This window comes from Heteronotia binoei, chromosome 21, assembly GCF_032191835.1.
Source record: "Heteronotia binoei isolate CCM8104 ecotype False Entrance Well chromosome 21, APGP_CSIRO_Hbin_v1, whole genome shotgun sequence".
NCBI lineage: Eukaryota > Metazoa > Chordata > Lepidosauria > Squamata > Gekkonidae > Heteronotia > Heteronotia binoei.
Window position 1 is genome coordinate 10,443,246 of NC_083243.1, and position 27,822 is coordinate 10,471,067.

Here is a 27,822-nt window from a genome sequence, read left to right on the forward strand (position 1 = left end):
GTGGGGACTAAAGGAAAAAGCAGATTTCCTAATCAGAGATTGTGCCAGGCAAGACTGCGCTCAGGAAACGGGCATTCTGGGAGGGTGGATGAAGGAGAGCTTAGCAGGGGTCAAGGGAGTGGCGCTCAGGTTGATTAACATGTGGAATTCACTGCCACAGGAGGTGGCGGCGGCTAAAAGCATAGCCAGCTTTAAGAGGGGATTGAATAAGAATATGGAGCAGAGGTCCATCAGTGGCTATTAGCAACAGTGTGTGTGGCTAATAAATAAATAAATATATTTATTTATTTTAATTTTTTGGCCACTGTGTGACACAGTGTTGGACTGGAGGGGCCATTGGCCTGATCCAACATGGCTTCTCTTATGTTCTTATGTGATACAGAGTGTTGGACTGGAGGGGCCATTGGCCTGATCCAACATGGCTTCTTTGATGTTCTTATGTGACGCAGAGTGTTGGACTGGATGGGCCACGGGCCTGATCCAACATGGCTTCTCTGATGTTCTTATGTGACACAGTGTTGGACTGCATGGGCCACTGGCCTGATCCAACATGGCTTCTCTTATGTTCTTATGTGACACAGAGTGTTGGACTGGATGGGCCATTGGCCTGATCCAACATGGCTTCTCTTATGTGACACAGAGTGTTGGACTGGAGGGGCCATTGGCCTGATCCAACATGGCTTCTCTTGTGTTCTTATGTGACACAGAGTATTGGACTGGAGGGGCCATTGGCCTGATCCAACATGGCTTCTTTGATGTTCTTATGTGACGCAGAGTGTTGGACTGGATGAGCCACTGGCCTGATCCAACATGGCTTCTCTTATGTTCTTATGTGACACAGAGTGTTGGACTGGATGGGCCATTGGCCTGATCCAACATGGCTTCTCTTGTGTTCTTATGTGACACAGAGGGTTGGACTGGATGGGCCACTGGCCTGATCCAACATGGCTTCTCTTATGTTCTTATGTGACACAGAGTGTTGGACTGGATGGGCCATTGGCCTGATCCAACATGGCTTCTCTTATGTTCTTATGTGTGACACAGAGTGTTGGACTGGATGGGCCACTGGCCTGATCCAACATGGCTTCTCTGATGTTCTTATGTTCTCTTGCTCAGGCACCTTAGAAGCAACTGCAGGAGCAAAAGCCCCCTGAGAAAGGAGGGGAAATACGGGTGGTGCCCTGCTCATCTCCCTACCTGGTCTGTAGGGGCAGCAGCCATTTCCACTCCTCCACAAAGACGATCACTCAACCCTGTCTCTTCACTGCCTGTGAGGAACAGAATGTTGGACGAAAGGGTGTTAGCCCGGACTTCATATTTGGTTTACTTGTGTGCCTCCTGCTTCATGTACCTCATTCCCAGGGCTGTGAAACCCTGCCAATATGTGTAACGATTCTGAGTAAACCCGAGGGAGAGGTGGAAGAGAAGCACCAGGTTCCTATGGGCCTCAGGAGTGCGGGGGGGGGGGGGGGAGTATAAACGCTGCCAACACATTCCAGACTTCTGGGACACCTGAAACATATCCTGTGAACCCCAAAGCTCAAAACTGTCTCAACATTCCTGCTCAATTGAGTTTGGTGTAGTGTGGACTTATCTGGGAGAACCGGGTTTGATTCCCCCCTCCTCCACTTGCACCTGCTGGAATGGCCTTGGGTCAGCCATAGCTCTGGCAGAGGTTGTCCTTGAAAGGGCAGCTGCTGGGAGAGCCCTCTCCAGCCCCACCCACCTCACAGGGTGTCTGTTGTGGGGGAGGAAGGGAAAGGAGATTGTAGGCCACTCTGAGACTCTGTCCTTGAAAGGGCAGCTGCTGTGAGAGCCCTCTCAGCCCCACCCACCTCACAGGGTGTCTGTTGTGGGGGAGGAAGGGAAAGGAGATTGTAGACCGCTCTGAGACTCTGTCCTTGAAAGGGCAGCTTCTGGGAGAGCCCTCTCAGCCCCACCCACCTCACAGGGTGTCTACTGTGGAGGAGGAAGGAAAAGGAGATTGTAGGCCGCTCTGAGTCTGATTCAGGGAAAAGGACGGGGTATAAATCTGCAGTTCTTCTTCTTCAATCAGACAAAAGGTCCAGCTGCACCATTTTCCCACTGGCTGGGCCCTCCTGTGAGTCCTGGCTTCTGGGAGAAGAAATGAGGTCAAAAGATGTATCACCATCACATCTCTCCAAAATCCCAGACATGACATTAGCACATGTGAAAACACAAGGGTAATATCAAGGGGCTTCTAGAGTTTCTGCTAATGCTCTGATGTCACATGCAGATTTTCAACAGGATGTGACATCACTGTGACATCTTGCCCAAACTCCAAAGTTCCCAGGCGTGCCACGTCAACTTTTCTTGCCACAGTGTATTGTTGGAACTCTCTGTCTGGGGCAGTGATGGTCTGTATTCTTGGTGCTTGGGGGGGCACAGTGGGAGGGCTTCTAGTGTCCTGGCCCCACTGGTAGACCTCCTGGTGGCACTTGGGTTTTTTTTGGCCACTGACACAGAGTGTTGGACTGGATATCCCACTGGCCTGATCCAACATGGCTTCTCTTATGTTCTTATGTGACACGGAGTGTTGGACTGGATGGGCCATTGGCCTGACCCAACATGGCTTCTCTTATGTGACACAGAGTATTGGACTGGAGGGGCCACTGGCCTGATCCAACATGGCGTCTCTTATGTTCTTATGTGACACAGAGTGTTGGACTGGAGGGGCCATTGGCCTGACCCAACATGGCTTCTCTTATGTTCTTATGTGACACAGAGTGTTGTATTGGATGGGCCACTGGCCTGACCCAACATGGCTTCTCTTATGTTCTTTTTTGAGCTGCCTTGAGACCCACTATGGAAGGTACAAGAGATAAGAATATTTCATTTAATTTGGGTTTCCACCACCCCCCCTCTGTATTTATATCTGTGTATGCAGGGGCCGTTTTGTAGAAAAATAGGTGGTGGAGCTCATCTACGGATTGTTATGCAGCTGTACCTACTATTCGACGGACAAGGAGGTGGAACTCTCAGAATTAGCAGGAGGAACTCTCAGAAAGGTTCAGGAGCTGTGCTCCTGAGAGCTCCCACTGAATCCGAGGCCTGTGTGTATGTGGATGAATAAAGCCTATCCCCTCCCTCCCTCCCACTTCTGGTATTTCAAGGAGGTCTCCCATCCAAGAGCTTGCCAGAGTCAACCCTGCTTAGCTTCCAAGATCTGGTTTGCCCGGAAAGTCTAGGTCAGGGCATGAGATTGGAATGTTTTAGTTAACACGTGGAATTCACTGCTGCATGAAGCCTAGACAGCTCCAAGAGGGGACTGGATAAACATATAGACAAAGGTCCACAGGTGACTATTAACAACTAAGTATAGATGCAACTCTGTGCAGGGCAGTGATTCTGTTAGGATTTACAGATACTTTAGCAGAGTTGTGTGGAGAGAACCACAAGAAAACGAGCCAGGCAGACGTTTTAGCTTAAGAATAAAGTAGTTTACTTTTACTATGAGGAAAGGGTTACTGGGATTTCTAGAAAACAAAAGAAGGATTCATTATCCTATCTAGCTTCTAGGCTACATCCCGACTCTATGGAGCCCAAACTCTAACTACGTGGAGATCTGAGGGCTTTACACAAAGGGCAATAAAACTGACCAAAAGGTTTCCCCCAGACCACCTCCCAAATATATGAATTAGCCAATTAGGGCTTTGCTTCAATGGTCACTTTACATTTTGACACCTAGCCTGAGCGGGAAGTACGTGCAAACATTCTCATTGGCTATACCTCTCACTGGCTAAACATCAGCATGCATATACATTCATTTAACTAACTCATGACAACAAGAAGTGAAATTGCAATAGAAACCCAACAGATTCTCTATTATCAAAGATTTCAGGTTTTCACGGCTGGTAACATCCATTAGGGTTTGTAGAATCTTTCGGGATCAAGTGCCGTGTTCTACTGGAGAAAGTTTTCCTTCCAGACGTTTCGTTCTCAGCTGCGGAGAACATCCTCAGTGGCGTTGCAGCCGGAGCAGGCGCTCAGACCTTCTTGGCTGCTGTGCATTGAGTGGGGCCAGGGCTGCTGGAGAGCTGCTATTTCTATGGTCACATTCAACGGCCAGTTTCCTTATCACTACCCTTCCAGGAAGCCCCACCAAACAATGGGCACATCCACAAACTAATTGCCCTTTCATCACACCCCCTCCAGCCTAGAAATAGCAGCTCTCCAGCAGCCCTGGCCCCACTCAATGCACAGCAGCCAAGAAGGTCTGAGCGCCTGCTCCGGCTGCAACGCCACTGAGGATGTTCTCCGCAGCTGAGAACGAAACGTTCTCCAGTAGAACACGGCACTTGATCCCGAAAGATTCTACAAACCCTAAAGATTCTCTATTCTTGGTTCTTGGGGGAGCAATAGCAGGTTTATGAGCTCTGGCCCTGCTGGTGGACCTCTCGATGGTACCTGGGTTTGGGCCACTTGGACTGGATGGGACACTGGCCTAATCCAACATGTCTCATTTTATATCCTTTTGTGTCCCTAGGAGAATGCAATTGTCCTCCATGGATCTGTATAATTCTCCTTTCACCATTACATCCCAAGACACTAAGTCTCAGAAGTCCACTCTGTGTGGTGTCCAAAGATATTTCTTTTTTTCTCCTATCCTGAACCTTCTATCCAACAGCTTCCCAAATCTGGGCACAAGGCACCCTTACCACATGAGAGGGCATCTTGGGAACGCGCCTGGGCCTGCTGCTCTTCCTCCAGAGGAGACCCTTCCTCCTCAGAGTAATTTACTTCCACCTTCACCGATGGTCCCCACATCTGAAACTGCAGTAAGAGAGACAGGTAAGAGGAGGAATGCTAAAGACTATGGAGACAGATCTGGTCCCATTCCCATAACTTCACCACTGCATCAGTCAACAGAGTTGCTTCTGCAGGAATTTTCTATCAACCCACGTGAAGTGCCCGGAGGGATACATATTGGGCAGAGAGGCCTTAGGCTAAGGTCAAAGATCACAGCTGGAAGGAACTGGTATGAAGCTCCCTTACCTGCTCCACCTGCCGCTTCTCCTCTGCCTGACTCAGGAGGAAACCTTCGGCCAGGGACACCGCCTGGGAACTGGTCTCCGGCCCGCATCCTCTGACCCAGCTCTGCATGTCCTCGGGCAGGAGGGCCAGGAACTGCTCCAGGATCACCAGGTCCAGGATCTCCTTCTTGGAGTGCCTCTCCGGCTCCAGCCACTGTTTGCAAAGTTCGTGGAGCTGGCTGCAAACCTCTCGGGGCCCGGCACCTTCCTGGTAGCAGAACTGCCGGAAACGCTGGCGATGTTCCTCTGAGGCCCCAGGGTCCTGATGCAGGATCTCTGGCACAGCTCCTTCCCAGAATTCAGCCTCACTCCCCAGCTGGATGGGACTGGGGTCTTTCCTGGCTGTCTTGCCAATTCCTGGTCCTTCTGGGTCCTGCTCTTCCATCTCCTTCCCCTTCTCTTGGGCCTCCTGTGATTGCAAAAAGATCCCTTTACTTACTTGGGATGAAGAGGGAGAGGATATATCAGAAAAGGCAGAAAGGAACCTAAAGAAGATGGAGCCACATCACTGACCCTGGTCAAGACACACCCAGGATTACACTAATGGCTGGGTGAGTGGGCACCAACGTGGCAGATGAGGTTCAATGTGGCCAAGTGCAAAGTAACATTGGGGACAAAAATCCTAGCTATAAATACAAGTTGATGGGGTGTGAACTGGCAGAGACTGACCAAGAGAGAGATCTTGGGGTTGTGGTAGATAACTCACTGAAAATGTCAAGACAGTGTGCGGCTGCAATAAAAAAGGCCAACGCCATGCTGGGAATTATTAGGAAGGGAATTGAAAACAAATCAGCCAGTATCATAATGCCCCTGTATAAATCGATGGTGCGGTCTTATTTGAAATACTGTGCAATTCTGGTCACCGCACCTCAAAAAAGATAATATAGCATTAGAAAAAGTGCAGAAAAGGGCAACTAGAATGATTAAAGGTTTGGAACCCTTTCCCTACGAAGAAAGGTTAAAACGCTTGGGGCTCTTTAGCTTGGAGAAACGTCGACTGCGGGGTGACATGATAGAGGTTTACAAGATTATGCATGGGATGGAGAAGGCAGAGAAAGAAGTACCTTTCTTCCTTTCTCACAATACGAGAACTTCTGGACATTTAATGAAATTGCTGAGCAGTCAGGTTAGAACGGATAAAAGGAGGTCCTTCTTCACCCAAAGGGTGATCAACACGTGGAATTCACTGCCACAGGAGGTGGCGGCTGCTACAAGCATAGCCAGCTTCAAGAGGGGATTGGATAACAGCTGACGCTGGTGCCTTGAGAGTGATTGATGGGCCAGCTGCTGTTTGTTCAGCCTGGCAACTCTTCCAGGTCTGCTAACCCTTCCAGCTCCTCCTCGTCAGGGCTCATGACATCCTGTCGTTGAGACCACAGTACTCATAGTGAGGCGTTTCCAGGCGCCACCTGCCCCTCGTGGCCTTCTGGATGCGTGCAGCCTGATTTCAGGGGGCCTGGCTCTCTGCCCATCACAGGAGAATGGCCTTGTGCCGCGACTCGTGGGCATCGGGGAGGGGTTCCATTAACACCCACTCTCTGCGCCTCGGCAACCCATTTTATAAAAATTTCCCTCTCCTCTGTTGGGGCCTCTTGGATACCCACTAGCAGCCCTGGCCCCAAACTGGCCCTGCGTCAGGGTCTGTGGTTGGCTCCCATTCAGGTATGGGAGTTACCCTTCCCCTCTCATACGCATGCAATGTTTTTCGCTTAGAGACCAAATGAAGGCTCTTTACTTCCCCCCACAGAACTAAAATCACAAGCAACAGAACTCCGGTTTCTAGGCTTCCCAATCCCCAGGTCCCAGAGGGGGATCCCCCGGTTTTACAGGCTTCTCCCTCCCCCAGCCAGCTGGCCGGCGGGGGAAGCCCCGCCCCCAGAGCCATCATGCACCTCCATGAACGATTCCCATAGGGAATGATGGGGAATTGATCCGCGGGTATCAGGGGCTCTGGGGGGGCTGTTTTTTGAGATAGAGGCACCAAATTTTCAGTATAGCATCCAGTGCCTCTCCCCAAAATACCTCCCAAGTTTCAAAAAGATTGAACCAGGGGGTCCAATTCTATGAGCCCCCAAAGAAGGTGCCTCTATCCTTCATTATTTCCTATGGAAGGAAGGCATTTAAAAATTTGTGCAGTCCCTTTAAATGTGATGGCCAGAACTCCCTTGAAGTTCAATTATGCTTGTCACACCCTTGTTCTTGGCTCCGCCCCCAGTGTATCCTGGCTCCACCCCCAAAGTCCCCAGATATTTCTTAAATTGGACTTGGCAACCCTACCGGTTTCACACATTTTTTTTCTTGTACTTAAAGACATCGTTTATCCCACCCGCCCATCAAACCCCCCGTTATATACTGGAGCAAAACTGATGCCTAAAGAGTAGTTTTGTCTGCTTTGGAGGGTGGGCTCCACTCAGCTCCCTCCCCAGACCCAGGCCCTGCCCCGAACTGTCCAGAAATTTGTCATTGCAGACTTGACAATCCTACGGCTTGATAGCAGAATTAAAATGACCAGTTTCATACATTGACCCCCCCTCCCCAAAACCAATGCTGACAGCAGCATTCCTCTTTTCAAAATCTAATGCTTTGTTCTACGCCACCCCCACCCCCACCCCCACCGCCCACCTTCCTTGCAAATAAACCTTCCCTGGATCCTGCTGCAGGGAAGCTTTTCCATGTGCTCCAGAAGCTCTTCCTATCTTTGGCAATTTAGAAACTTCTCCCCTTTCCTCCAGCTTCTCCTGCCTACCCCCCCCCCCTTTGCTCAGCCTCTCTGTTGTTGTTGTTCAGTCGCACAATCGAGTCCGACTCTTTGCGACCCCATGGATCAAAAACTGGCTGATTAGTAGGAAGCAGAGAGTGAGTATAAATGGGCAGTCTTCGCAGTGGAGGACGGTAAGGAGTGGGGTGCCGCAGGGCTCAGTACTGAGTCCCATGCTCTTTAACTTGTTCATTAATGATTTGGAGTTGGGAGTGAGCAGTAAAGTGGCCAAGTTTGCAGATGACACTAAATTGTTCAGGGTGGTGAGAACCAGAGAGGATTGTGAGGCACTTCAAAGGGATCTGTTGAGGCTGGGTGAGTGGGCGTCAACGTGGCAGATGAGGTTCAATGTGGCCAAGTGCAAAGTAATGCACATTGGGGCCAAGAATCCCAGCTGCAAATACAAGTTGATGGGGTGTGAACTGGCAGAGACTGACCAAGAGAGAGATCTTGGGGTCGTGGTAGATAACTCACTGAAAATGTCGAGACAGTGTGCGACTGCAATAAAAAAGGCCAACACCATGCTGGGAATTATTAGGAAGGGAATTGATAACAAATCAGCCAGTATTATAATGCCCCTGTATAAATCGATGGTGCGGTCTCATTTGGAGCACTGTGTGCAGTTCTGGTCACCGCACCTTAAAAAGGATATTATAGCATTGGAGAAAGTCCAGAAAAGGGCAACTAGAATGATTAAAGGGCTGGAACACTTTCCCTATGAAGAAAGGTTGAAACGCTTGGAGCTCTTTAGCTTGGAGAAATGTCGCCTGCGGGGTGACATGAGAGAGGTTTACAAGATAATGCAAGGGATGGAGAAAGTAGAGAAAAAAGTACTTTTCTCCCTTTCTCACAATACAAGAACTCGTGGGCATTCGATGAAATTTAACCTGAGCAGTCAGGATAAAATGGATAAAAGGAAGTACTTCTTCACCCAAAGGGTGATTAACATGTGGAATTCAGTGCCACAGGAGGTGGTGGCGGCTACAAGCATAGTCAGCTTCAAGAGGGGATTGGATAAAAATATGGAGCAGAGGTCCATCAGTGGCTATTAGCCACAGTGTGTGTGTGTGTGTGTATATATATACACACATTATATATATATATATATAATTTTTTTTTGGCCACGGTGTGACACAGAGTGTTGGACTGGATGGGCCACTGGCCTGATCCAACATGGCTTCTCTTATGGACCAAGTCACGCCAGGGCCTCCTGTCTTCCACCATCCTCCGAAGTCCACTCAAATTCGCGTTTGTTAGATCAGTAACGCTGTCCAGCTATCTCCTCTTTTGCCGCCCCCTTCTTTTGCCTTCTGTCTCCTCCAGGTGAGGTCCTATCAGAGCACAGTCAAGCGATACCATCACATCACGTGATCTGGACACTATACTTCTGTTGATACAGCCAAAATCGCATTTGCCTTTATAGCCACCGCATCACACTGTTGACTCATGTTCAGCGTATGATCCACTAAGACCCCTAGATCCTTTTCGCACATACTACTGCTAAGACAGGTCTCCCCCATCCTATAACCATGCATTGGATTTTTGAGGGCGACATGGAAGATGAGAAGGCACTCCATGCTAGTAAGACCACCCCCACTGCATAAAGCAGGCACAAACCCTCCACTTGAAACCATGTTCTTCTCTCTCGTTTCCTTCCCATATTTTGTGGGGGTAGAAAGTACCATCAAGTTTCAGCTGCCTCATGGTAACCCCATAGATTTTCCAAGAGAAGAGACGTTCAGAGGTGACCCACACTGGAAGGTATTTTCTTTTTATTCAATCTAGGCACAGAACAGCAGTATCATTCAATTTGTGTGCATCTTCATTTGACAGGCTAGATCCTGGAATGACTCCCATGAAATATTTTTTTCTTGCTCTCTTTTATTTTTTGAAGCGCAATAAATTTGCCATAATAAATTTGGCTATTGAAATAATTATTAGACACGGCATTAAAAAGTAATTATTAGACACAACTTTTAAAATTGTTATTGAAATATTATTATTTTCTTCCTTAACAGCACACCTGTCCAGTTGTGTATTTTTTTTATTATAATGGCAGCCTTAAAATCATAGCAACAGAGAGTTGAAGAAGATATTAGATTTATATCCCGTCTTCCACTCCGAAGAGTCTCAGAGCGGCTCACAAACTCCTTTCCTTTCCTCCCCCGACAACAGACACCCTGTGAGGTGGGTGGGGCTGAGAGGGCTCTCCCAGCAGCTGCCCTTCCAAAGACAGAGTCTCAGAGCGACTCACAAACTCCTTTCCCTTCCTCCCCCGACAACAGACACCCTGTGAGGTGGGTGGGGCTGAGAGGGCTCTCACAGCAGCTGCCCTTTCAAGGACAGAGTCTCAGAGCGGCCTACAATCTCTTTTCCCTTCCTCCCCCACAACAGACACCCTGTGAGGTGGGTGGGGCTGGGGAGGGCTCTCACAGCAGCTGCCCTTTCAAGAACAGTTTCAGAGCAACCTACAATCTCCTTTCCCTTCCTCCCCCACAACAGACACCCTGTGAGGTGGGTGGGGCTGAGAGGGCTCTCCCAGCAGCTGCCCTTCCAAGGACAGAGTCTCAGAGCGGTCTACAATCTCCTTTCCCTTCCTCCCCCACAACAGACACCCTGTGAGGTGGGTGAGGCTGAGAGGGCTCTCCCAGCAGCTGCCCTTCCAAGGACAGAGTCTCAGAGTGGCCTACATTCTCCTTTCCCTTCCTCCCCCACAACAGACACCCTGTGAGGTGGGTGGGGCTGAGAGGGCTCTCCCAGCAGCTGCCCTTTCAAGAACAGTCTCAGAGCAACCTACAATCTCCTTTCCCTTCCTCCCCCACAACAGACACCCTGTGAGGTGGGTGGGGCTGAGAGGGCTCTCCCAGCATCTGCCCTTTCAAGAACAGTCTCAGAGCAACCTACAATCTCCTTTCCCTTCCTCCCCCACAACAGACATCCTGTGAGGTGGGTGGGGCTTACAATCTCCTATATCTTCTCCCCCCACAACAGACACCCTGTGAGATGGGTGGGGCCGGAGAGGGCTCTCACAGCAGCTGCCCTTTCAAGGACAACTGTGAGAGAGCTATGGCTGACGCAAGGCCATTCCAGCAGCTGCAAGCGGAGAAGTGGGGAATCAAACCTGGTTCTCCCAGATAATAGTCCGCACACTTCACCACTACACCAAACTGGCAGCCTTAAAATGATAGCATCGCAGAGCTGGAAGGGATCTCTAGGGTCATCTAGTCTGCCCCAGTGACCCCTCTGAAGAAGGCTGAATTGGGTCTAAATGCTTTAGGTCACTACTGTTTTCTCTTGGACATTTGTAATTTGTTACTATAATAGGAGGCTTGTGCTGGGCCCCAATATGATTTTAACGTCTTTGTAATAAATATATGCATTTTATGTACAATTATTTCATATTTCATTTTAGCTTTTGGCCCCAGCCCAGTTTGGTGCAGCGGGTAAGCACACGGACTCTTATACGGCCGAGGACCTGCCTACCTTAGGGACTGTCTCTACCCATGTTCTCCAGAGAGATACGTTCCCCAAAGAGTACTGAGATCTAGCTCACAAAATCTGCTGACAATCCCTGGGCCAAAGGAGGTCTCGATTACAGCACCCCACTGGTGGAAGCAGCTACCAGAAGAGGTGGGGGCCTTGCGGAGACTCAGTCAGTTCCGCGGGGCCTGCAAGACCATCCTCTTCCAGCTGGCCTTTTAATGTGGAACCGTTGTATCATCGCCATGAAAACTATGTTTATACGCATATATTTAGACTGTAGTACCATATCATACTGTGGTTTTAAGTAATTAGTTTAAATGCTGTTTTAAATGTAATTGTATATTTGATTGTTATGAAATTGGGTATTTTATTGCTGTACTGTTGTAATGATGTATTTATGTCATGTAAGCCTCCCTGAGCCTGCTTCGGCGGAGAGGGCAGGATATAAATTAAAAAATATTATTATTATTATTATTATTAAGCCAGTTTGGTGTGGTTATTATTAATAATTATTAATAATATTAATTAATTATTAATAATTATTATTAATAATAAGCCAGTTTGGTGTAGTGGTTAAGTGTGCGGACTCTTATCTGGGAGAACCGGGTTTGATTCCCCACTCCTCCACCTGCACCTGCTGGAATGGCCTTGGGCCAGCCATAGCTCTGGCAGAGGTTGTCCTTGAAAGGGCAGCTGCTGTGAGAGCCCTCTCAGCCCCACCCACCTCACATGGTGTCTGTTGTGGGGGAGGAAGGGAAAGGAGATTGTAAGCCGCTCTGAGTCTCTGATTCAGAGAGAAGGGCGGGGTATAAATCTGCAGTATTATTATTATTATTATTATCATCATCATCATCATCTGGGAGAACCAGGTTTGATTCCCCACTCCTCCACTCGCAGCTGATGGAATGGCCTTCGGTTAGCCAGTCCTTGAAAGAGCTGCTTCTGTGTAGTGGTTAAGTGTGCGGACTCTTATCTGGGAGAACCGGGTTTGATTCCCCACTCCTCCACCTGCACCTGCTGGAATGGCCTTGGGCCAGCCATAGCTCTGGCAGAGGTTGTCCTTGAAAGGGCAGCTGCTGTGAGAGCCCTCTCAGCCCCACCCACCTCACATGGTGTCTGTTGTGGGGGAGGAAGGGAAAGGAGATTGTAAGCCGCTCTGAGTCTCTGATTCAGAGAGAAGGGCGGGGTATAAATCTGCAGTAGTAGTATTATTATTATTATTATTATTATTATTATTATTATTATTATTATTATTATTATTATTATTATCATCATCATCATCATCATCATCTGGGAGAACCAGGTTTGATTCCCCACTCCTCCACTTGCAGCTGATGGAATGGCCTTCGGTTAGCCAGTCCTTGAAAGAGCTGCTTCTGTGAGAACTCTCTCAGCCCCACCCACCTCACAGGGTGTTTGTTGAGGGGGGAGGAAAATAAACAAAACTGTGAGCTGCTCTGAGACTCTGAGATTCAGAGTAAAGGGTGGGATATAAATCCAATATCTTCTTCACACAGCAGCCCCAACCACTGAGCCTGCTTCGGCGGGGAGGGCGGGATATAAATAAAATATTATTATTATTCCCTCTGGAGGGCCAACCACAGGGCATAGAGGTCAAGGCCTTCCCCCGTTATTGCCTATTGTTGCCACCTGGCTTTGGGATTTAGAGGATTAGTGTCTCTGAATGTGGAAGTTCCCTTTTAGTCCCCAGGGCTACTAGCCACTGACAGACTTAACCTCCATGAATCCATCTAAAAAAAGGTAAAGACAGTCCCCTGTGCAAGCACCAGTTGTTTCCGACTCTGGGGAGACGTTGCTTTCACAACGTTTTCACGACAGACTTTTTTACGGGGTGGTTTGCCATTGCCTTCCCCAGTCATCTGCACTTTCCCCTCAGCAAGCTGGGGACTCATTTTACCGGCCTTGGAAGGATGGAAGGCTGAGTCAACCTAGAGCCAGCTACCTGAACCCAACTTCCGCCGGGATCGAACTCAGGTCGTAAACCGAGCTTAGGACTGCAGTACTGCACTCCGCGCCATCTAATCCCTTTTAAAGCTGTCTATGCCTGTGGCCACCACTATCTCCTTTGGCGGCCATGTTCACATTTTAATCTGTTATGCTGCTCTGAAAATTCTCCACTGTTTATGCAACCGCCCTCCCTTCAGACTGGCCGGTCCCAAAACTGGGGGCTCCCTAGGCCGCTCCCCCAGCAAAAAGCAGCTTTTCACAAATGCAAAAAGCAGCTTTTCCTCCACCCTGGCAAACGCTGCAGAGACGGCAGAGGCTCCCACTTCCAGCCTCTCCTGAATGAGAGAAAGAGGAAGATGATGATGATATTGGATTTATATCCCGCCCTCCACTCCGAATCTCAGAGTGGTTCACAATCTCCTTTATCCTCCTCCCCCACAACAGACACCCTGTGAGGTGGGTGGGGCTGAGAGAACTCTCCCAGAAGCTGCCTTTTCAAAAACAACCCTGCCAGAGCTATGCCTGACCCAAGGCCATTCCAGCAGGTGCAAGTGGAGGAGTGGGGAATCAAACCCGGTTCTCCCAGATAAGAGTCCGCACACTTCACCACAGGAAACTATACAGCTAATCTCCAGTGGCCAATCAGAAGTCCTGCTGGTCAAAAGCCCCACTTGTCGTCTTCTGCTGTCTAAAACCACTTCTTGTTGGATGCTAGAAAAGGGGTTGGGTGCCATGATGGAGGAGAGGGGGGGGGATCAAACCAGGTTCTCCCAGATAAGAGTCCGCACACTTAACCACTACACCAGAGGTTGCCAACGGTAGCTCTCCAGATTTTTTTTTGCCTACAACTCCCATCAGCCCCAGCCAGCATGGCCATCAGTCTAGTTTGTCATTAGGAAAAAATACATTACAATAGAGTGGAAGATGGCCAGCCCTGCACTACACCAAACTGGCTCAGCAAAAGGGCATCCCCGCCCCCCAACAACCCTAAGAGAGACCTGAAGCTGCGCACACCAGGAGAGGGAGGGGGAGAAGCAAGGCTCCGACCTCTCCCGCTGGACCAGCAGCTGCCTCCTCCCCCTGGGATCTCAGGGATGCCAACCTGCAGGCGAGGCCAGGAGACACCCCCCCCCCCCATCACAGCCGACCTCCAGCCAGCAGAGATCAGCTCCACTGGAGACTGGACTGCATATAGCAATGGATCTCCCCTGATCCCCCTCCTCTCCCCAGCCCCCCCCAAAAAACCTCCAGGAATTCTCCACCCCAAAGGTGGCAACCGTGGCCGGAGACCTCCGTTCCCTCCCTCCACCCCTCCTCTCCAACCCCCCCCCCCCCAGCCCGCTTTGCCACCCTGCAGCTCTCCCTTACCGAGAAGGGAGGGGGCTCCACCGGTCTGGGGGATGCAAAAGACTAAAGAGGGAGATTGGGGAGGGGGGTCTGGGCAGGAAGTGACCTCACAGTCTCCGCCTTCCGGGCTGCTGCTGCTGCTGCTCTAGGAAGTGGGGCTCCCTCCCCCTAACCCTTGGAGGGAAGAACAAAATCGGAGTCGATTGCACCTTTAAGAGCAGCATAGTTTTATCCAGAAGGGAAGCTTTGGGGTGCATGCCCGCTTCTTCAGGCGAGGAATGAGGTCCAGTAAGCAGAGCCACGTATAGCGGGTGGGGTTTGGAATGCCAAGTGGCACGAAGTGAAAAACCAATCGCAGAATAGTAAGATTAACACATTCAGAAAGCCTTAGATCCGGGTTGCCTTCGCGTGGGAAACCATAAAAGAGGAACATGTCGGAATGGGAGAATGCCTGCTCGTTATTCTATTGCTAATAAACCTGGGTCAAAAAGAAGGCGTTTCTTTCCCAGGCGTTTTTTCCTGTCCAACTAATTGACCTTTTTAACACGCAACATAAATATGTCCATCTGTCTAGTTTGCCATTAGGAAAAAATACATTACACTAGCGTGGAAGAAGAAGAAGAAGAAGAAGAAGAAGAAGAAGAAGAAGAAGAAGAAGAAGAAGAAGAAGAAGAAGAAGAAGAAGAAGAAGAAGAAGAAGAAGAAGAAGATATTGGATTTATATCCCGCCCTCCACTCCAAAGAGTCTCAGAGCGGCTCACAATCTCCTTTCCCTTCCTCCCCCACAACAGACACCCTGTGAGGTAGATGAAGATATTGGATTTATATCCCGCCCTCCACTCTGAAGAGTCTCAGAGCGGCTCACAATCTCCTTTCCCTTCCTCCCCCACAACAGACACCCTGTGAGGTGGGTGGGGCTGAGAGGGTTCTCACAGCAGCTGCCCTTTCAAGGACAGAGTCTCAGAGCGGCCTACAATCTCCTTTCCCTTCCTCCCCCACAACAGACACCCTGTGAGGTGGGTGGGGCTGAGAGGACTCTCACAGCAGCTGCCCTTTCAAGGACAACCTCTGCCAGAGCTCTGGCTGACCCAAGGCCATTCCAGCAGGTGCAAGTGGAGGAGTGGGGAATCAAACCCGGTTCTCCCAGATAAGAGTCCGCACACTTAACCACTACACCAAACTGGCTGTCTATGGGTTTAGTACATGCCATGAGACAAACAGCCGAGATCCCTTGTCTGAGCATGTCAACACAAAAGCATCATTCGTTCTGATACAGTCCGGGGGGGGGAGGGGGACAAGGGTAGCTCTCCAGATGTTTCCCCCCCTACAACTCCCATCGGCCATGCTGGCTGGGGCTGATGGGAGTTGTAGGCAAAAAAACATCTGGAGAGCTACCGTTGGCCACCCCTGCACTATCCTAAAAGAGAAATACATTGGAATACTGCGGAGGGAAGGACGGCCAGCTCTTTCCCCGAGACAGGCGTCGGGGCCTGGGCTGCTGCTCCGAGAGAGGGGCTCTTCCACGTGTCGCCTGCAGCTGCTGCCGGGGACTGAACCTGCGACCTTTTGCATGCCCCCCAAGCAAAGGCCAGGCTCGGCCCTTCCCTCCCTCCGCCAGGCGCACGCTTGCCAGGAGATCCAGGAGGGCACATTCCCACGTGCACACACACACACACGGGTCTCTCCCGGCCGGACGAGCTGGAAGCGACGATTGCCGCTCTCGGGCTTCCCCGGGCAAGTTCTGCCCAGCAACCGAGGCCGGAGCGTCCCGATTTTTCCGATTGGCCCAAGATTTCCCCTGGCGGCCGGGGCGCGGTTGGATGCTTCTGGGGCTGCAGCTGCCCTTCTGCTGGGTACAACATATATATGAATTTGCCGTGGCGCAGAGTGTTAAAGCTGCAGTCCTGCAGTCCTAAGCTCTGCTCACGACCTGAGTTCGATCCCCGGCGGAAGCGGGGTTTTCAGTTAGCCGGCTCGAGGTTGACTCAGCCTTCCATCCTTCCGAGGTCGGTCAAAGGAGTCTCCAGCTTGCTGGGAGGAAAGCGTAGAGGACTGGGGAAGGCAATGGCAAACCACCCCGTCAAAAGTCTGCCGTGAAAACGTTGTGAAAGCAACGTCACCCCAGAGTCCGAAACGACTGGTGCTTGCACAGGGGACCTTTCCTTTCCTTTCCTATCCTGAATCAGACCCTGGGTCCATCAAAGTCAGTATTGTCTACTCAGACTGGCAGCAGCTTTGCAGGGTTTCAAGCTGAGGTTTTTCATGCCTATTTGCCTGGACTCTTTTTAGTTGGGGGTGCCGGGGATTGAACCTGGGACCTTCTACTTAAGAAGAAGAATTGCAGATTTATACCCCGCCCTTCTCTCTAAATCGGAGACTCAGAGCCGCTTAAAATCTCCTGTATCTTCTCCCCCAACAACAGACACCCTGTGAGGTGGGTGGAGCTGAGAGGGCTCTCACAGCAGCTGCCTTTTTAAGGACAACCTCTGCCAGAGCTATGGCTGACCTAAGGCCATTCCAGCAGGTGCAAGTGAAAGGGTGGGGAATCAAACCCCTACAATCTCCTTTCCCTTCCTCCCCCAAAACAGGCACCCTGTGAGGTGGGTGGGGCTGGAGAGGGCTCTCACAGCAGCTGCCCTTTCAAGGACAACCTCTGCCAGAGTTATGGCTGACCCAAGGCCATTCCAGCAGGTGCAAGTGAAAGGGTGGGGAATCAAACCCCTACAATCTCCTTTCCCTTCCTCCCCCAAAACAGGCACCCTGTGAGGTGGGTGGGGCTGGAGAGGGCTCTCACAGCAGCTGCCCTTTCAAGGACAACCTCTGCCAGAGTTATGGCTGACCCAAGGCCATTCTAGCAGCTGTGCGTGGAGGAGTGGGGAATCAAACCCGGTTCTCCCAGATAAGAATCCACGCACTTCACCACTACACCAAACCGGAACCACTACAAACCACTACACCAAAGGGGAAGGAAAAGCTGCTGAAGAAGATTTTAGCAAAGTTGTCGATAGTACAGAGAAAATAGTAAAGATATTTGAGAGACATTAAATATTCAGCGTGTCTCCAATGAACTGTTTCAACTACCTCTTTGAGGGAGGAGCAGGGGATTGGACTGTTTGAAGATAAAGAAATGTTCTGCTTGGATTATAACTGCAGAAAGATCGGTGAGTTTAAAGATACCGTGCAAAGAAAGAAGAAAACATTTTTCTATCAGGACATGTGCTTTATCAGTTTGTTCCTGGACTGGTCTGGGTGGGCGGGGGCGGGACAAGTCACACTGGGATGCCTCCCCCTTCCTAAAGGATAAAGGGACATTGCTCAATGTTTACAAAGACTTCCACTTTGGGGTTGATTTCAAGGTGCTGTTGGGCTCCTGTTTCTTTTTCCGGATGTGAATGGGCTGAGATATTTTCTTCCTTTTTAGGAGGCTGACGTTGGTTCCTTATTCATGAATTCAAGCAAAAACTGGCACGAGAACCGCTCTGTGGACCATGTATTCTCTCGGAGGGCAGAGTCCCCTGAATAGGGTTGCCAATCCCCAGGAGGGGGCAGGGGATCCCCCGGTTTGGAGGCCCTCCCCCCGCTTCAGGGTCATCAGAAAGCGGGGGGAGGCGAGGGAAATGTCTGCTGGGAACTCTGTTATTCCTTTTGGAGACTTATTCCCATAGGAAATAACGGAGAATTGATCTGCAGGCATCTGGGGCTCGGGGTGTGTGTGTGTGTGTGCTATTTTTAGAGGTAGAGGCACCAAATTTTCAGTATAGCATCCAGTGCCTCTCTTCAAAACATCCCAAGTTTCAAAAAGATTGGACCAGGGGGTCCAATTCCATGAGCGCCAAAATAAGGTGCCCCTATCCTTCATTATTTCCTATGGAAGGAAGGCATTTAAGGTGTATGGTACCTTTAAATGTGATGGCCAGGACTCCCTTTGGAGTTCAATGATGCTTGTCACAACCTTGCTCCTGGCTCCACCCCCAAAGTCTCCTGGCTCCACCCCCAAAGTCCCCAGCTATTTCTTGAATTGGACTCGGCAACCCTAGGGCGTAGAGAGCGACGCCTTCGCCTGATTTCGCCTCCTGATTAGTGCCTCAGAATGTGGAGGTAGCCCATGGCCAGCGTAACTAGTAGCCATTTATTTTTGTTCCACATAACCTGTGGCCTGATGTGTCCCCGAACCCAAGTAAGGAACACATAGAGAAGTCCCGGGAAAGGAAACGAAAAGGTTTATTAATATACTTGGCAGAACAGGCCCCTGGAGACAAAATTCTCAGGCAACCAGGAGTTCTCCGAAGACGACAGGATTGACATGGGGTCTTACACCCTCGGTGACATAAGCAGAATCATTATACAGAACAAAACATTATCGAATCAACTGGTTACAAAGTCCTTTGACCTGGCCTAATTCTATTGAGCATCCCCTAACTGGGGTTGTCTTTAAACAAATTAGCATCTGTTTACATTGAGTGAGAACAGACCCTTCTTGTTGGCCAGTTCTCTGGACGGCAGGAGTATCACTCATTCTCATTCACATAGCGGGCCTCTCCAGTCTGCTGGAGCCAGATATCAAAACGCAAAAGAACCGTGAGTTGTCATAAATCTTTTCCCTATAAGTCAACACGTGAGCCCCTCAAAGAAATGCCAGTGTGCTGTGGAGAGCCAGTTTGGTGTAGTGGTTAAGTGTGCGGACTCTTATCTGGGAGAACCGGGTTTGATTCCCCACTCCTCCACTTGCACCTGCTAGCATGGCCTTGGGTCAGCCAGAGCTCTGGCAGAGGTTGTCCTTGAAAGGGCAGCTGCTGGGAGAGCCCTCTCCAGCCCCACCCATCTCACAGGGTGTCTGTTGTGGGGGAGGAAGGGAAAGGAGTTTGTGAGCCGCTCTGAGACTCTTTGGAGTGGAGGGCAGGATATAAATCCAATATCATCTTCTTCTTCTTCTGTGTTCAGCATGGCTTCTGCAGGGGAAGATCTGGCCTCACTAACCTGTTACATTTCTTTGAGGGGGTGAACAAACATGTGGACAAAGGAGACCCGATAGATGTTGTTTACCTTGACTTCCAGAAAGCTTTTGATAAAGTTCCTCATCAAAGGCTCCTTAGAAAGCTTGAGAGTCATGGAGTAAAAGGACAGGTCCTCTTGTGGATCAAAAACTGGCTGAGTAATAGGAAGCAGAGAGTGAGTATAAATGGGCAGTCTTCGCAGTGGAGGACGGTAAGCAGTGGAGTGCCGCAGGGCTCGGTACTGGGTCCCATGCTCCTTAACTTGTTCCTAAATGATTTAGAGTTGGGAGTGAGCAGTGAAGTGGCCAAGTTTGCGGATGACACTAAATTGTTCAGGGTGGTGAGAACCAGAGAGGATTGTGAGGAACTCCAAAGGGATCTATTGAGGCTGGGTGAGTGGGCATCAACATGGCAGATGCGGTTCAATGTGGCCAAGTGCAAAGTAATGCACATTGGGGCCAAGAATCCCAGCTACAAATACAAGTTGATGGGGTGTGAACTGGCAGAGACTGACCAAGAGAGAGATCTTGGGGTCATGGTAGATAACTCACTGAAAATGTCAAGACAGTATGCATTTGCAATAAAAAAGGCCAACGCCATGCTGGGAATTATTAGGAAGGGAATTGAAAACAAATCAGCCAGTATCATAATGCCCCTGTATAAATAGATGGTGCGGTCTCATTTGGAGTACTGTGTGCAGTTCTGGTCGCCGCACCTCAAAAAGGATATTATAGCATTGGAGAAAGTCCAGAAAAGGGCAACTAGAATGATTAAAGGGCTGGAACACTTTCCCTATGAAGAAAGGTAGAAACGCTTGGGGCTCTTTAGCTTGGAGAAACGTCGATTGCAGGGTGACATGATAGAGGTTTACAAGATAATGCATGGGATGGAGAAAGTAGAGAAAGAGGTACTTTTCTCCCTTTCTCACAATACAAGAACTCGTGGGCATTCGATGAAATTGCTGAGCAGACAGGTTAAAACGGATAAAAGGAAGTACTTCTTCACCCAAAGGGTGATTAACATGTGGAATTTACTGCCACAGGAGGTGGTGGCGGCCACAAGCATAGCCACCTTCAAGAGGGGGTTAGATAAAAATATGGAGTAGAGGTCCATCAGTGGCTATTTGCCACAGTGTGTGTGTGTGTGTGTGTGTATAATTATTATTTATGTTTATTTTTGGGGGCCACTGTGTGACACAGAGTGTTGGACTGGATGGGCCATTGGCCTGATCTAACATGGCTTCTCTTATGTTCTTATGTTCCTGTTACTGTCAGGAGCAAGGCTGTGACAAGCATAATTGAACTCCAAAGGGAGTTCCGGCCATCACATTTAAAGGGACTGCACACCTTTTCAATGCCTTCTTCTCCATTGGAAATAATGAAGGATAGGGGCACCTTCTTTGGGGGCCCTTAGAATTGAACTCCCTGCTCCAATCTTTTTGAAACTTGGAGGGTGTTTTGAGGAGAGGCTCCAGATGGTATGCTGCAAATTTCGTGCTTTTGCCTCAAAAAACAGGTGCCCCAGATAACCACAGAACAATTCTCTATTATACTCTTTGGGAATCAGTCTCCATAGGGTATAATGGAGTGCCCAGCAGACATTCCCTCCCCCGCCTGCTTTCTGATGACCCTAAAGCAGGGGGAGGGCCTCCAAACCAGGGGATCCCCTGCCACCACCTGGGGATTGGCAACCCTGCTATGCCGTGATTGGCCACTGTGTGAAACCGGACGCTGGCTAGATGAACTATTGGTCTAATACAGTGAGACTCCGCTGCCTTCCTTCTTCAAATGGAGAATCACGGTTTGGCGCACACTCTAGCAACCCACAGCATATGAACGGATTCAAAAGGGGAGCTTTTTCTCCCTGGCTACGTACTGTCTTAGAATCCCACCCGGTAAAGGGAAGCAATCCCATTTCTGACCCAAGCTTTTCCAAGCACCTCAGACTGACCTACGTGGGTTTTTAAAAAAGATTTTAATTGTTAACAAGCAATTAAAGGGGGTACAGAAGAAAAAGGAGAAGTGGGCTATAAAAGCATTAAACATATGAAAATATTTCCATTGATCGAAGACAATCACAGTTTGCATAATGCATAAATCAAGAAAAAACGTTCCGCAATGCTTCATTTCTCAACACCGCTATAATTTTTAACAAAACCATTCCAATTGCTACTAAATCAGAGACTAAGGCAAAAAATTTTAAATCAAGAACAAAATAAATTGTAAGTCTATTCCACCATAATGAGATAATGGTACGTTAGAACTGATAATAACACAATTTTCAATTACTATTAGTGAATCTGAATTAAGTAGTGATTTATACCAATGATACTAAATTTATAACCATGATACTAAATTGGAAGGGGTTGCAAATATAGTAGAAAACAGAAACAGGAGGCTGGAAAACTGGGCTAAAACCAATAAAATTAATTTTAACAGGGATAAATGTAAAGTTCTGCATTTAGGTAGGAAAAATCCAATGCATGGTTATAGGATGGGGGAGACTTATCTTAGCAGTAGTATGTGCGAAAAGGATCTAGGGGTCTCAGTGGATCATACGCTGAACATGAGTCACCAGTGTGACGCGGTGGCTAAAAAGGCAAATGCGATTTTGGGCTGTATCAGATTACGTGTCCAGTGATGGTATTGCTTCACTCTGTTCTGGTAAGACCTCACCTGGAATATTGTGTTCAGTTTTGGGCACCACATTTTAAGAAGGATATAGACAAGCTGGAACATGTCCAGAGGAGGGTGACGAAGATGGTGAGGGGTCTGGAGACCAAGTCCTATGAGGAAAGGTTGAAGGAGCTGGGGATGTTTAGCCTGGAGAGGAGGCGGCTGAGAGGTGATAGGATCACCATCTTCAAGTACTTGAAGGGCTGTCATATAGAGGAGGGTGTGGAATTGTTTTCTGTGGCCCCAGAAGGTAGGACCAGAACTAATGGGGTGAAATTAAATCAAAAGAGTTTCCAGCACAACATTAGGAAGAACTTCCTGACTGTTAGAGCGATTCCTCAGTGGAACAGGCTTACTTGGGAAGTGGTGGGCTCTCCTTCATGGAGGTTTTGAAATGGAGGCTAGAGGGCTATCTGACAGCAATGAGGATCCTGTGAATTTAAGGGGAGGTACTTGTGAGTTTCCTGCATTGTGCAGGGGGTTGGACTAGATGACCTTGGAGGTCCCTTCCAACTCTGATTCTATATCAGAGGAAAAATATCAATATTAGCCAAATTATATATTTTAGATTTTTTAAAAAAGTAAAATATATTAGTAGTAGTTCTTTATTCACGGTCATCCGACCAGCTTAATACAAACAAAAACATAAAAACAAACCCATCACCTCTTACACAAAATTCCTGACTCCTACTATTACACATATTGTTAAAACTTATAACCAAGATTTACACTCTCAATTTCCCTCCTTTGCAACTGAGCAGCGTAACAGAAACGGGCAATCTTAGATGAAACATCAGAATGAGCGTCAGACAGGAGACAATATATTCTCTCACACTTCCCTACTTGTTCACAGGGAAGGTGGGATACAAATAGAAATAAGCAAAGAATATTTAGTGATTCTCATATAACCATCAGAGCTTCAGTAAATCATACATTTACTCTTCAAGCTTTACCCATAAGTAATAAAGTTCAATTTCTCCTTCTGAATTTATCATACAATTATAGATTATGAAGTCATTATTTTTCCTCTCATGTCTATCATAATATGCATCTATTGTCGACAATAGATTTCAGTATGACTTTTAATAAAGTTCTGTATTACCTTTCTGTTGACAACTTAATAAAATGTGGTTTGGATCTTGCTACCGAAGTGGATCTGTAACTGGTTGACAGAATGCAACAATAGAGTGCAAAGGTTCAAAAGATTTCCCCCTTGTGGGTTCTTTGATGCTATCATAGACTGGAACTCAGTCTGAATCTTTTCCCACACTCTGAGCATTCAAAAGGTTTCTCCCCTGTGTGGGTTCTTTGCTGTCATTGAAAACTGCCACTCTGACTGAAAACTGCCACTCTGACTTTCCACACTCTGAGCATTCAAAAGGTTTCTCCTCTGTGTGGGTTCTGTGATGCCCTTGAAGACTGATATTCAATCTTCTTCCACTCTCTGAGCATTCAAAACGTTTCTTCCCCCGTGTGGGTTCTTTGATGCTGTTGAAGACTGCCACTCTGACTGAATCTCTTTCCACACTCTGAGCATTCAAAAGGTTTCTCCCCTATGTGGGTCCTTTTATGTTTGTAAAGATGGCCACTGACTGAATCTCCTTCCACACTCTGAGCATTCAAAAGGTTTCTTCCCTGTGTGGGTTCGTAGATGCCGCTGAAGACTGCTATTCAGACTGAATCTCCTTCCACACTGAGCATTCAAAAGGTTTCTCCCCTGCATGGGTTCTTTGATGCCGTTGAAGACTGCTATTCAGACTGAATCTCCTTCTGCACTCTGAGCATTCAAAGGGTTTCTCCCCTGTATGGGTACTTTGATGCTGTTGAAAACTGCCACGCTGACTGAATCTCTTTCCGCACTCTGAGCATTCAAAAGGTTTCTGTGCTGTGTGGGTTCTTTGATGCCTTTGAAGACTGCCACATTGACTGAATCTCTTTCCACACTCTGAGCATGCAAAAGGTTTCTCCCCTGTGTGGGTTCTTTGATGGTCTTGAAGATTGTGATTCCTACTGAATCTCCTTCCGCACTCTGAGCATTCAAAAGGTTTCTCCCCTGTGTGGGTTCTTTCATGCTGTTGAAGATAGACACTCCTACTGAATCTCCTTCCACAGTCTGTGCACTCAAAAGGTTTCTCCCCTGTGTGGGTTCTTTCATGCTGTTGAAGAGTGCTACATTGACTGAATCTCCTTCCACATTCTGAGCATGCAAAAGGTTTCTCCCCTGTGTGGGTTCTTTGATGGTCTTGAAGATTGTGATTCCTACTGAATCTCCTTCCGCATACTGAGCATGCAAAAGGTTTCTCCCCTGTGTGGGTTCTCTGATGGTCTTGAAGATTGTGATTCCTACTGAATCTTCTTCCACACTCTGAACATTCAAAAGGTTTCTCCCCTGTGTGGGTTCTTTCATGCTGTTGAAGAGTGCCATATTGACTGAATCTCCTTCCACATTTTGAGCATTCAAAATGTTTCTCCCCTTTGTGGGTTCTTTGATGTCGTTGAAGATGGTCTCTCCAACTGAATCTCTTTCCACACTCTGAGCATTCAAAAGGTTTCTCCCCTGTGTGGGTCCTTTTATGTTTGTAAAGATGGCCACTTTGACTGAATCTCTTTCCACACTCTGAGCATTCAAAAGGTTTCTCCCCTGTGTGCGTTCCTTCATGCTGTTGAAGAGTGCCACGCTGACTGAATCTCCTTCCGCACTCTGAGCATTCAAAAGGTTTCTGCCCTGTGTGGGTTCTTTGATGCCTTTGAAGACTGCCACATTGACTGAATCTCTTTCCACACTCTGAGCATTCAAAAGGTTTCTCCCCTTTGTGGGTTCTTTGATGCTGTTGATGATGGTCCTTCTGACTGAATCTCTTTCCACACTCTGAGCATTCAAAAGGTTTCTCCCCTGTGTGGGTCCTTTTATGTTTGTAAAGATGGCCACTCTGACTGAATCTCTTTCCACACTCTGGGCGTTCAAAAAGCTTTTGTGTTGCGTGTATTCTTTGGTGCAGAAGCAGCTGTGGCCTGTATCTGAAGTATTTTCCACAATAGCAGCATTTACATGCCTTCATTATAATGTGGTTTGCAAAACATACATCACCCTTTCTTCCATTGGTGAAAGTCATTCTGCTCTTGGAGCCCATAAATGGCTTTGCTCCTGAAAGAGTCCATTGCAGATGGCTGTGGACTGGGCTTTCATAGAAGCCCCCCACCTGGAGACGAATGGACTTAACCCGCCTCTTTACCGTACTGCTTCCTTCCTGCCTCTGTGGTCCATCTCTATTCCTGAAATTTCCTTCCGCCTGTTCATTGTGGGCCGTTTCCAATGAGAATCCTTGAAATTCCCCAATGGACTCATCGACATCTCCTGCTGGAATAAAGAAGGAGGTGAAATTATCACTCACAGAAGGAGCCAAGCCACCGGTTAGGAACTCATGATTGATCAGTGTGCGTTTTATGTCCTGAGCTACTAGTCAGACTTTTTTCCTGGCCAACCCTGCAGTAGAGCTTTTTCTATATTCTGACTTCCCCCCTCCCCCAAACTCCCCAAATATGCTTTAAGTGAAAAGGTGGCAAAGATCTATTCCTGACAGAGCGGTTCCTAAGTGGAACAGGCTTCCTCTGGAGGTGGTGGACTCTCCATCTCTGGAGGTTTTCGAAAAACAGCTAGACGGGCATCTGACAGCAATGTTGATTCTGTGAACTTAGGGGGAGGTATCTGTGAATTCCCACATTGTTTAGGGCAGTGGTCCCCAAACTTTTTGGCACCAGGGACCGGTTTGGGGAAGACAATTTTTTCACAGACCGGGGGGGGGGGAGGGGCGATGGTTTTGGGATGATACAATTGTGCACTTTATTTTGGTGTGGTGGTTAAGTGTGCAGACTCTTATCTGGGAGAACTGGGTTTGATTCCCCACTCCTCCACTAGCAGCTGCTGGAATGGTCTTGGGTCAGCCATAGTTCTCACAAAGCTGTCCTTGAAAGGGCAGCTTCTTAGAGAGCTCTCTCAACCCCACCCGCCTCATAGGGTGTCTGTTGTGGGGGAGGAAGATAAAGGAGATTGTAGGCCGCTCTGAGTGTCTGTCCTTGAAAGGGCAGCTGCTGTGAGAGCCCTCTCAGCCCCAACCACCTCACAGGGTGTCTGTTGTGGGGGGAGAAGATATAGGAGATTGTAAGCCGCGGGGTATAAATCCGCAGTCTTCTTCTAACCCTGACACCAAAAGATCCTGTGTGTATAACTGAAACTGGATACCCAATGCTCAGCTTCCCTGTCACAACGACAATGGAGTTATATTCCACGACAATGGATTTATATGCTGTGAGGAACTTGTATTTGACAGATTGATTTTGACTTATTTTTGTATGGATTTTAGTCCCTTTAAGAACCAGTTTGGTGTAGTGGTTAAGTGTGCGGACTCTTATCTGGGAGAACCGGATTTGATTCCCCACTCCTCCACTTGCACCTGCTGGGATGGCCTTGGGTCAGCCATAGCTCTGGCAGAGGTTGTCCTTGAAAGGGCAGCTGCTGGGAGAGCCCTCTCAGCCCCACCCACCTCACAGGGTGTCTGTTGTGGGGGAGGAAGAGAAAGGAGATTGTAGGCCGCTCTGAGACTCTGTTCTTGAAAGGGCAGCTGCTGTGAGAGCCCTCTCAGCCCCACCCACCTCACAGGGTGTCCGTTGTGAGGGAGAAAGGGAAAGGAGATTGTAGGCCGCTCTGAGACTCTGTCTTTGAAAGGGCAGCTGCTGTGAGAGCCCTCTCATCCCCACCCACCTCACAGGGTGTCTGTTGTGAGGGGAGTAGGAGATTGTAAGCCGCTCTGAGTCTCTGATTCAGAGAGGAGGGCGGGGTATAAATCTGCAGTCTTCTTCTTCTTTGCCCATTCCCTTCACATAATGATAAAGCCTACTCACTTGCAGCCAGTTCTCTCGGGAACACAATACTCTGTTGGGATCCTCTTGAGAAGTTCTCCAGCCCTTTGTCTGTCTCCACTGTAGTCTCTGCTGCATCTGTGTCTTCTTTGGGAGGGAAAGAGGAAGGCACGGATGCAGTCAAGTGCCTTCACTTCAAGACGTTACAGCCACCCTGCCTCTCATGCTGGCTACAGAACTGGCCACAGTTGCCCCTGGGCTAGCCAGGTGTTGGCGGCTTTTTCTGCCATCTCAGCTCCTGTAGTCATCCACAGGGGTTGAGTACAGGGTGAAGCCACACAGCGGCATGCCGCTTTTCGAGATTTTGATTCCCACATCATCACCATGGCAACAATTCACACCTTTGGCACCTCACGAAGATCCTTACCCAGAGAGGCCACGTTCCCATAGTTGTCCAGCATGACTTCCCAGTAGAGAGCTCTTTGGCCCGGATCCAGCAAGACCCACTCAGCCTCAGTGAAATACAGGGCCACGTTCGTAAAGGAAGGTGGAGACTAAAAGAAAAAGCAGATTTCCTCATCAGAGATCGTGCCTAGGCAAGACTGGTAGGGTGAAGGACGGAGAGATTAACAGGGGTTAAGGGAGTGGCGCTCAGAGTCTCTCTTGCTCAGACACCTTAGAATCAA

The 27,822-nt window shown here is 48.7% G+C and overlaps 1 protein-coding gene across 10 annotated transcripts in view; it reads right to left on the reverse strand.

The window, feature by feature from the left end:
- LOC132589100 (oocyte zinc finger protein XlCOF6-like) overlaps nt 1-27,822 on the reverse strand; it is a 235,415-nt gene that overhangs the window by 10,788 nt on the left and 196,805 nt on the right. For 2 of the 10 annotated variants that reach the window (XM_060261731.1, XM_060261727.1), the window contains exon 1: nt 27,564-27,689. The exons of 6 other annotated variants lie outside the window; for them this stretch is intronic. In XM_060261731.1, the coding sequence (XP_060117714.1) occupies nt 27,564-27,597 (34 nt within the window). In that variant the 5' untranslated portion in view covers nt 27,598-27,689. Of the gene's footprint in view, nt 1-27,546; nt 27,690-27,822 lie in introns of those variants that run through there. 2 more of the 10 variants (XM_060261733.1, XM_060261732.1) reach the window with 1 other exon arrangement.